Source organism: Anopheles ziemanni, chromosome 2 (assembly GCF_943734765.1).
Source record: "Anopheles ziemanni chromosome 2, idAnoZiCoDA_A2_x.2, whole genome shotgun sequence".
Taxonomy (NCBI): Eukaryota; Metazoa; Arthropoda; class Insecta; order Diptera; family Culicidae; genus Anopheles; species Anopheles ziemanni.
Window position 1 is genome coordinate 40,715,255 of NC_080705.1, and position 11,260 is coordinate 40,726,514.

Genomic DNA, 11,260 nt, shown 5'->3' on the forward strand with positions numbered 1-11,260 from the left:
GGACACATATCGGGACTGGAAGGCTACGGCGAATCCAATGGAGTGGATCGATTATCATTTTTACACGATTAGTGACTGCCCATGAATGTCGATGTAGGGTGCACATTAGCAGTCTCGGTCGGGCAAGGCTGGCAACCGACAGGGAAAAGCCGCCCGCAAAAAGGAATCCATGCAGCACGCAACAGTTCGACCGCGTCCCTGGGTGTGTTAGTGTGTGTGTGTATGTATACGTATCAATTATGATGAGGCAAATGAATAAATAGAGCGTATGATGCAATTAATTGCACGCAATCGACGAAACCGGGCCGGGGACGTGGACTCGGGTAGCTTTAAGGGTTTCCACCACAAACCAGCCCTCGGGGAGCAGCCGGAGAAGAATGGACGATTAATTGCCGACTGCCCGGGGAATCGACCCCTCCCTAGTGTATGAATGCGTGTTTCTGTGTCTGTCAGGTGAATGAATTCTTCATCGTTTGATGACGGACTACTTCTTTGGTCCTTTTCACCGAGTCGACCGTTGGAGCAACCAAACGTGAGATTAAATGCGAAAGGGAGTACCTTAAGGTGCGTGAGTTCAACTTTAATTAAAGCAGAGCATTTTCCACTGAATGAAACCTGCCTCGGCCAACATTTTTGCTAGGCTTTTGAGGAACCGTCCTTGGTTCAGCTAGCTAGCGTCTCGGTTTTATTTGCTTTTGCACACAATCGGACGCTATTAAGCTAAGACCCCCTAACACATATGGCGCTTTCCCGTGAAATTGAATCATTCCCAACTGGTGCCGCCCAGGTGGAATCGTATTTTCCCCGACCGAATGACACCGAGCAGCGAAGATGCATCGAGACAAAGGACCTCGCAAGGGGAAAGGACGCCAAGGATGCGCCTCTGCTCGCCAAACGGTGGCAGAAAGACAAAGGAAAATGTGCTGCCCCACCCGCTTCGGCTGCCTCGTACCCTTTTTTCAACCGGCCACGGGGGTGGATATGATTCCCATCTACGGAGGCCACCGATCGTTTGTTGGGTTTTCCTTCCCCTCTTTTTTTTATTACTTTCCTCCAGGAGCGTAAGCGTGTGTCGTATTGTACCGATTCTACTGCTGCAACGATTTATCCTAGGCTGCAGTTTGTATTTGTACGCTTCGCCTTCGGAGGAAAACCTTGCCAGTGAAGGACGAACGGGTACACAAGAAGAAGAGTACAAAAAAAATAAGAAACCTAAGCTAAACGCACTCATATCGCAAAAAATTTCCACTCCCGTGCGGCATAGTTTTATTATTCGTTTGTTACGTTTTATGATTGTCTACTTTTCTTTCACGCGTCTTTTTAGATCTTCTTCCTCTTCTCTCTCGCACCGGTTTTCCCGTTCCCCAAGCCGATGTCCCAGATATGGCCGGAGTGCACGTTAAAGCTTTCATTAGTTAGCCAGCGCACCGAGTACGGAACTGCAGCTGCATCCAGTTGCTGCAGTTGCAATGAATCCACGTCCTTGGACGATGCTGCTGCCTACCGATCTCAGGGCCGCGGGGCCTGTTTCCTTGTGGATATAGAGACCATCATGGGATGAAAAAAGAAAACTTCACAGCGATGCAGAAATGAGATAAAACAAAACCAAAAAAAAAAACAATTCTTAGTAGCGAACAGTGCAGTGCAGCTTCTACGCTCACAGTAGCTTTTGTTAGATTGGTTTTGTATCGCTTTTTCCCCTTTGCAAAACGGACTCCTCTTTTCCTTTGAAACGGTGGGCACCGAGAAAGCAGTGGAGCCCAACGGGGACGAGGGATACAGTAGCCCGGACGGAACTGATCCGAAAGTTCCGGTGGGCCAGAATGGGGGATGCTTTTAAATTAATTTTACTCGCATGGTAGTTGAAGCACGCTTGTTCCACTTTACCGACATAAGTTCAGGTTTATGACTATGAAAATTTACGCAAGCGCAAGGAGTATATGGAGTTTCAGGTCCTAAAATTTAATAGTTTAATTATTTAAACCATCTTAAGGGAAGAAAGTATAGATTACCAGCATTCATGAAATTAAAATTAAATTAAACAATGCTTAATGAAAATATCATATAAATAATCAAACAATGCTTAATAAAATTGAAAGAATCCAATATTTTTGACTCCCGTTACAACTTTAAATTTTAATTATCTGAGTTTTACATATTTTTTAATGCATTATGTGTTTGTGATTTTTGAATAACATACACTGCATCATACTTTTTATATTGTTGTTGCTTCAAGAGGTGTTTTACTTTGTTATGGAATCTTGTGTTTTGCTTACTTGCAATTAAAATTGATTTATAAAATACATATTTCATGCATTTACTTGATGTGGTTTCGCATCAGTTTAAATATCAGTGCTGTTGGTACAAATGATAGCCCTGGGTAAAGTGTGAAGAGGCCGGTTTAGATAAAAGAGTTGAAATTAAAGTACAGTTAAAACAAGATAAGAGCAATATCGCATAAGAAAACTTCTCACGTTCATATGTTTTCGAATGGCGTTTAGCTGGATGAAATTTTCCTATCTAATAATGTGTCCTTCGGTAAGCTTCCTCTTTGATTAACTTTGAGGTTTCTCTGCAAGGATTTGAGTAGATCTCGCTGGATTCTTTTACCCGAAATGATCGCAACTCTCGCCCCGGACCGACTTCATTATTCCGGCGAGTGAGCTTAAATTTTTAAACAGCCACGGTGCTGCAGTTTGCGCTGCCGGCCACACGGACCCGGGGTTTGCAGATAAACGGTGCGCATTAAGGGGTTGCTACCGGACGGACAAACCCCAAGCCTACGCTTTGTGGCAAGCTGCTGGCAGGTTTGCCATCGCTAGGTACCTGGTGGCCAGTGCAAATTAATTGGCAAACCGAAAGGTTGGTCCGCGTTCTCCGCACTGGCGTCTCCGCTCCGACACACACACACACACACACACACACACACACGCTTACCCGCATCCACGGGCGGTAGCAGCGGAGAAAATGTGTTTGTTTATGTTTTAATTATTTTAATGAGTACACTTAGTGCGCGGCAACACAATGGCGAAATGGGACCGAAGTGTGCTAACCAGCAGGAGAACCGGCACTCGTCGGGATTTGTCACAGCAGAACGACGGAGAAGTCGGAGTGGAAAGCGTCGGAATGGAAACTGTGAACGCTCGGGCACAAACTTAGAACGGCGCACGTGATGGGTTGAGTACGAATGTGTGTGTGTGTGTATGCAAACGTGGTCAAAGCCACCTAGCAAAACGTGGAGGGTTACCGGGGCCACTCCCGACTCATATGTCTGATGCGCTTCGCTGCAGGTCAGATAAATGTGGCACTTGGTGGTAATTGTTCGATAAATTTTCCGTCCGCAAAAGCACGTCGCCCACTGACCTCCGTTCGACATAAATCGTCGCCATCGATTATGGAACGGTAATGTTGGGGGGGGGGGGGGGGGGGGGGGGGGGGTTGGTTGTTGTTGTTCTATTTTACGGATAGTTTATATGATTTAAGTACTTAGAGCAAAGAACGTAGGAAATAGGGTTTAAAAAGAAGTCCACTACCATAAACCTACTTTATATTAAAATAGTAATTTAATTGGACGGACACTCGACACATTTCAAAAAGCTTTCAAGCATCGTTAGTTAAATTTAATAAAATTAATATAGACATTTTAAGGATCAGTGTTTATCCGTGGTTGAAATAATTGTTTGGCATTAGCTGAAAAGCTCCGTAATAACTTTTAATATTTTTAACTGCTTGTGTAAGAAGTTTACCCACAACACATTGGCCGTAGCTGTACTTCGGTCCTTCGAGCGTATTTCCTGGCATTGCCATAAAATGAAAACGTGTCATGTCCTCCCGAAACTAGCTCCCGTCACCCCAGCCTTTGCGTAACGAATGTCGCCCGGGAGGAATAGAACGTACTGATAAAACTGCTCCCGGGAAAGTTATTTCGAACCAGGCCCAACCAGGTCGTCCGTCCCAACCGTCCTCCGTGCCCCACTCCCAGCCCCGGTACAGGCCGTTTTCCACGCTCGCTTCGTTCGCAAGTGGAACGGAAAATTTATTTGTCCACGCTTCGCTTCATGCTCCACTTTCAAGTTTCCTTTGGCCGCGGGCCGACTAACTGACACACACTACGGCAGAGCCGAGCCCTGGCCCTCAAGCTTCCAGGCTTTCCTAACGCACCGGGATGCACTGGGCCGAGCAGGGCGGAGACGGCGAATGTCAAAGTCCCGGGACTTTTGGCTAATTAAGGAGCACTACCATGCTGGCGTGCGTACGTTTGCTGCCTTGCGGCAGGTTAATGACGGCCTTTTCTGGGACGGCCCGGTACTGAACCGTACCTAACGGCCTGTGGACAGAGATAGGTACAAATTAAACTATCAAGAACAAAATGGACAGCGTGTCAGCGCACAGGGGAGTGCGAGTGTGACAAATGAACACGTTAATGTTATTCTTATTCTTTCGGGTGTTAAAAATAGCATTTTTCAATACTACATAACTGAAATATACTGCTGGGAAAATGCGTTGGTCACATGATCAATTAGTTTTGGAATGTTCAGGTGCAGGCATTAAAACATTAGTTAAACGTTTTAAACTAATTCGCCTCAATGAAGATGTTTATTATTATATGAATTCCATCTTTTTTTTTAGAGAATGAATTAATATATCTGATTGAAAATATGCACTTTCATTGGAAGATTCATTCAATAATTTCTTTTTTAAATAAAAAAGTATTTATGAGACATGAAATACATGCTTTAAATACATTCTTTTTTAGAGACGTAACTGTTGGGTATCTTTGGGAATTTTAAATTTAAATACAATCAATACATTTTAAGTGTTTTAAGTGTTTTTTTAGGAAGGAATACATTTAAGAAATATGTAATATATCGTAACTTAACATAGAAAAAAAGGAATATCTTTATGTAAACAAACTTGAACTGTTCTGAAAGTACAAAGAGCTTACTGCTTAACGTTTCAAATACTCACAATTGTTGCTGATTTTCCTTTTGATTTACCCAAGGTATTGAATAATTTCTTTACTTTAAGTTTTGGTTGCACTTGTAGTAACCAAAATATGTTTTAAGATCTTTTTTACTGATATTCTACCTTGTGGGCTATTATTAAGTTTACAAAATAATTCAATTCAATTGTATTTTATTATTTTTTTGCCTATAACCCACAACATAGAAGTAACTTTCGGTTTTGCGGAAAAGACGCCGGCAAATTGCTCCAAATTGTTACAACTTCAAAGATGTTTGTCGACTGCTTTGGGAAACGTCAGCAGCTGCATAATATAGGATAAAAAAAACTGTATGTTTGCCCAAACTGGGTTTCTTTTGACGGTAGCCAAAGTTGTTCTGCAATAAGGGCGTTTTGCGTCTTTGTATACCCCAAGCAACGTAGCAACGTCCAACCCGCTTAAACTGGCAACAATAATCAGTGACACAAAGTTGCACGCTTGTGTTGGGATAGAGGCGGAACTCACGGTGGCGTGTGCCCACACGAGTAAGCCACAAGGTAACGACATAGTGTGTAGTGCAACTTTTACTACCGATTTCAAGATTTGGTAGCCCCGTGCAAGAGTACTTTGTTGGTGATATTTGACATCAATTACACAAAGTGCACCCTCATCAGGAGAAATGTGTATTCCCCATGTTTGGTTTGCTGCACTTCCAAATTGGACCCCCCCAATTCCTTAACTTTCCAGGCCCGAGTAGACACACTCGACACGAGATGTGCACTTCTTACCTCTAGGACACCTGACTTTAAGAGTTCTTTTTGCGCCTTTGACTTTAGAGCATTCTTAAGCAGTTGGTGTAAGTTACCAGCATTAGTTGACGTAGTTGAAAATCGAAAACCCATCTGTTCGCGTTGTCCTAAGGTGACGAACGTTTCATTATCACTTCATCTGTAGGATGAGTTGAATTCAGAAGTAATGTGACTCTTGTCTTGCTCTTGTTTGCTTCCCTCACCTAGTACTGTGCCTGTCGTACGAAGGAACTGAGAAATACAAACCTTTAGCCAAATCGAAATATAAGTGCTTTATTGTCCTCTATGGCCTCTATACATCGAGAGTGTCATCTACGGTAAAGAACCACATCAATAAGGGCCGGTCTTAAGAGGTATCTGGGCCATTCCGGGCACAAGATCCTCCTTCCAGCAAGGAAGAACTTCATCCCACGAGACTCTAACGACCGACCTCGAGATACAATGCTTCTCCGGCCCCGGTATAAATAACTCATTGGCTCTCGAACGGTTCGATTAGCTTCATCGCCTAAGACAGGCTCGGGGAAGGCTCAACTGGTCACGTTGAAAACTCTCATAAATCCACTTCCACTCCACCGCCCCCGTTTGGCCGTGTTTCGGTCGGTGAACGATGCAGACGAACAAAGGGCACGCCGAGAAAATCCCTTCCACACCAGGGGCATGCACCATCGTTTCGAACAGCCATGCCCCGGATGTTCGCTTTTTGCCATCGATGACCCTTCAAACATCCCATCCATCTAGCCACCGTCATCGCCATCGTCGTCATCATCATCATCATCATCTGCCTTTTCGTTGGCATCCTAGTGTCTGTTCGGTGTGTGGCCTGTGGAATTCAGCAACAGGCATTGCGAAGGGAATGCGGTACTGTTTCATTTTTCCCTTCGTCCCTGCGCCCTGTTGCTGCCCCTTTCGGGGTGGACCTTTGCCGAAGGGTGGCCCGTGCGCTTGCTGGTATGTGGGAAACCTTACCCGATGATCCTGAACCCGAGGCTGAGCCAAGAAAGCAACATTCCGATCGTTCTGGGGCAGCAAAAGTCTTCCATGAGGCATCGGTAGCTCGCCGGGCATAGTTTCCCCTGGCAGTGTTCCAGAAAGTTCGCACGAAACGAAAGACACGGTAGAACGCTGCCCCAAACCCGTCCGCCCTCCGACGGTGTCCGTGGCTCGTCGTGAACACCTAGTTGCGTATTTTTAGCAGATTGGAGCAAATCGTCCGCAAATAAACAAACCTCAACCAACCCCGAGGGCTGAGCTGTGCGCACCGCACCACATCAACTTCAATCTGCCTTCATCCATCCCCCTCCCCGTCCCCCTGACAGTCCAGACTTTGCCGCTGCCAGCGCCATTTAGCCGCCATAATGGTTGCCCTGGGCGTTGCATTTGCTTCATATTTATTATCCACTCCACGCCGCTGGCATCAAATCGCGCGGGTCGGGGCGGGGCTGTGCCTGCACCTTAGTTGTGACCTAGCCAGATTGTTGCCAAAAACTGTCGGGTACATCGTGTTACACCGGCACCTTTGCGCCGTTGTCGTCGTCCGGAGCTGGCTGCCTCAGTAGCACCGTGCAATCCCGGTAGGACGTTAATAATTTAAGCCCGTCATATTCAGTGAGCGTCGGCAAAGGTGGGGAAGTTACCGCAAGGGTATCCAGATTTCCTTTTTGTTTTGTTTTGTTTTTTTTTTTTTGTTTGGCTTTTCGCCCCGATGACATGCGCCCGGCCATAATCAGGGAGGTTCCTGGGAGAACGAGAGCAAGAACCGGACGGCTTACCACATGAGTATTATTACACTGGTACTATGGAGCCGTATGAATAAGTAATGAATTCGTTTAATGTACACCCTGCTGTCTGCTTTCGGGAACACATTGAGCCGCCAGAACCTCGACCTCGCCTGTTGGTGCCTGCTTTTTGGTAAGCGTGGAATGCGTACTATTTGGTAGCACCACTCACCCCGCCGGTGCCTGAGTTTGGAGGGCACTTCATGATGAGGATTGAGATAAGAAGAGCTGCTGGAAAAAAGCTGGTTATTACGTGGTCCCGATTGCCACGAGCTCCTACATAGTGCGCATCAAGTCAGGCGGAAAATATTCGGGCATGCGGTTGACGTAAGCAGCCGAATATCCTACTAGTGCCTACTCTTCAGATCTAAACCCCCAAAAAGGCACATACAGTAAACTCTCCAATTTGTTCAAGACGGTGGAAAGAAGGTCTTTTGAAGAGGCTTTTGTAGTGGCCCAATGTACCAACACGAGTAGGCAAATAGGTACTGTCCGATAGTACGGTAAAAAGGGGTTGCCATGCGTGAGGTTGATGCGGTGGTAGAGGAAAAGTAGAAGTAGAGGCAAAAAAGAATGGCTTCACGCAGGTGGGCTCGTCCGGGATTTGAACCCGGGACCTCTCGCACCCTAAGCGAAAATCATACCCCTAGACCAACGAGCCCGTTGAGAGAGGCGGCATCTCACACGCAATAAAAATAACTCTCCGCAACCAGATAGCAGTGCTGCTTGCTACTATGGTCCGTTGCAGGCTGTTGCGCCAACACTCACGCGCCCTTATCAGCCCCACCGAATGCGACAGTTGAGCTGCGGGGAAAAAAAAAACGGAACACATAAAATGCATCGATAAATATGCTCACGGGCATACGCTCTCGAGCGCTGTTGTTGGACAAAGCGAACAATGTGTTTTCTCGGTCGGTTGGTTAACGCTTCCAATGACAATGACGAGCATAAGAGCATGTGTGCACATGTGAGTGTGTGCGTGTAGTGTGGGGGAGAGAGAGAATGTATGTTGGAGAGAGCATACAAACGCGATGCTCACCGCTCGCTCGAACTTGTTTGGAGAAATTTGATGCTGTAGAAAAAGGTACTTTTTTGCAAACGAAGGAAACGAATAAAGGCAAGAAGGAAGCTGCGAGTGTTGTTCGAACGAGAAACTAAAAACACAGTGTCGGCGAGAAAGAAAGCCGAATCAAGATACGGTTTTCAAAGTTAAATGCTTGTTTGAAGTGTGTTTGATTTAATGTTGTATATTAAAACTAGTTTCGTCTCACTTCATCTGCTATAAATAGCCACTGGTTAATTCAGTTTTACTAACCCAGCATTCGCTGGGAACTTATGGAACAATTAGGAGTAATAATTTGCGCTTTCCCAGCAACAAATGTAAAATGTTATTGAGGATAACAGAACGCCTAACTGTATGATGATGGTACCTAGTTTATCATGTTTGCGTGTTTTACTTGACTCACAATATGTGCTGGAAGTTTAATATATTAGCCAATGAACGCATTCAACCTGTCTATGAGCGTAACGCGTAACGCTTGAACACGGTGAATGTCTTTAGGTTCCGTGTAAAAGGTTTCCAGTCCGACCAACGAGTGAAAGATAGTTCGACAGCGCTCCCGGTTCAGCTGGTTATTGCGATCTGCCTGTTTGAACAGTTCCTCCAGGCCAGATATTAGCAGGAAACGCTGTCCGTCCTCCCTCAGCGCTTCGAAGAATTCCACCAAAGGCTGCACCATATCCCCATCGCCCTGGTAGGTGTCGTTGGTGAGCCTTGCCGCCTCATAGCTCCCGTTCAACGCTCGGAAGGTTTGTACGGCCAGCTCCACATTGCCTCCCTGAATGTAGCTCACGCACAGGGCCTCCTGAGCCCGACGGCCCGCCAGCCGCTCCTGCTCGAGCAGACGCAGGTTTTCGTTCAGCCGCCGTCGCAACTCCTGCAAACTGTTGCGCAGCCGTTCGATCTCCGCCCGGAACCGCTGCTCGACATCCCGCTCCAGGTTGTCCACCCGACGCAGCATGTCCGAAAGTTCCTGCTCTTGCTGGGCCTTCATCAGCTCGTATGTGCTCTGCGAGACGGACGACTTCTGCATGCTGCCGAACCGTTTCAGTACGTCGTGGATCGAACCTTTTAGCCCTCGCAACAACTGGCTGCACTCGTCAGTTCCTTCGTCCACTGCATTGCCCGGATTTGCAGGCCGTTTGCGAGACCCCTTGCGACCTTCGATTTGTTTGGTCAGCTGCACGATTTCCTCAATCTCTTCCGGTGAAATAGTGCACTCTTCAGCGGGCGCGAAAAATTGACGTTTCACTCGAATCTCGGCGCAACTAGCGATTGCAACAAGGCAAACGGCGCCAACTACTAGCGCTCCCTTCCACATGTTTAGGTAACCAGAACCAAGCGACTCGCGAACTGTCTTCGGAAGGAACGGCGGTGTACTGAATAACTATATCAAGAGTTCACAGCTGGCCTAGTGTAAGCTTCAAATGAGGCAGTGCCGTTGAAACCGACACTTTACTGATAGCACCAACACTGGCAAACAAAGTTGTGTGGAGCATGGAAGGCGAGAATTTTGTTGTTATTTTTTTTTTCAAATAGGGGATTTACTGCAGTGATTCGCTTGGCAGATAAAGGAGCCACTTTGAAGAAGATGTTCAAAAGAAGACGATCAATACAGTCGAACCTTACAAAGCTGATGTAGCATTTGATAGACATCTTGTTGTGGCTGAAGTCTTCACAAAATTTGGTCATAACCCAACTTTAATATAATTGGAATATTTGACATGCAAACTTCTATATATTTAGCCTCAGTTATGACTGTTTTCAGAGGTATAAAAAGTAGATTAAATTTTTAAGTTTCAGATTATAGATCTAGATCATTGTTTTAATCGACTCTAGCTACTTTTCCACAATTATGATGTGTTCTTATCATTCAAAGAACGTTCTTTAACCATTTCTTTAATTCTGCAGGTTTTGAAGCCTTTAGTATGATGTATGTACATGAGAAGGTCACAGTGAGGTCACAAAAAGCATGCAGAGTAGAACAACAAGTTTGTCAACAGTATACTCACAAATCGATGAATTCGCTATCAGCATCAGCACGATGATCCACTTGTATATCCTTAACTGTTTGTAGCACTGAAAGTTATGATACCGATTGAGCATAATGATTTTCGATATCATTTTGATCATCTTGATCACGATGATCAGTATCTTCTTCATTTGGGTCGCACTGGCACGCTAGATCACTGTCCGGGAAGCCACCGCCGTAACGACGCGTCCGCGCGGTACGTCGGCACGTCAGGCAACCGTCGGGGCGGATCAGGTATTCCGCACAACGTCCGTCCTCCAAACTGACGGTTGGCGGACGCAACGTCAGGGTATGCCGCCGTGCGGGGCAGAGGGAAGAGGGGAGTAGCTTATGTCACTGCCGCTTGGTCCCCTGGATGTTGGCGCTGCGCTCTGCGTCGCTGCCCCTGTCGAGTCCGCAGCAAAACAAAGACGCACCAGACGTGGCCTGTGTTGCTTCAATTATCCTTTCCGGTGCGGTATAAGAAGTCTTGTCTGTTCAATTCTCTCTTCACGCCCCTCCCCGTGGCTAGAGGGAGGGGGAGGTTTTGGTCCTTAATTCCTGGCCCGGTCCTGGAGGCACGCGATGCGCGTGCCACGGCAGGTTGTCGGCGTCCGGAGTTCGCTTCCGATTTTCGCCTTTGCCGTCCGAAAACGTTCGATT

At 46.4% G+C, this 11,260-nt stretch overlaps 1 protein-coding gene and 1 non-coding gene across 2 annotated transcripts in view; both read right to left on the reverse strand.

Moving 5' to 3' along the window:
• Window positions 1-10,749, reverse strand: part of LOC131282611 (neuronal acetylcholine receptor subunit alpha-7-like) — a 57,774-nt gene extending 47,025 nt beyond the window's left edge. The window contains exon 1 of the mRNA XM_058312117.1: window positions 10,599-10,749. Within this exon, the coding sequence (XP_058168100.1) occupies window positions 10,599-10,749 (151 nt within the window). The remainder of the gene's footprint in view (window positions 1-10,598) is intronic.
• Trnap-agg (transfer RNA proline (anticodon AGG)) lies at window positions 8,116-8,187 on the reverse strand. Its single transcript has one exon. It is a non-coding gene; the product is annotated as a tRNA-Pro (tRNA).
• Window positions 10,750-11,260: the final 511 nt, after the last annotated feature.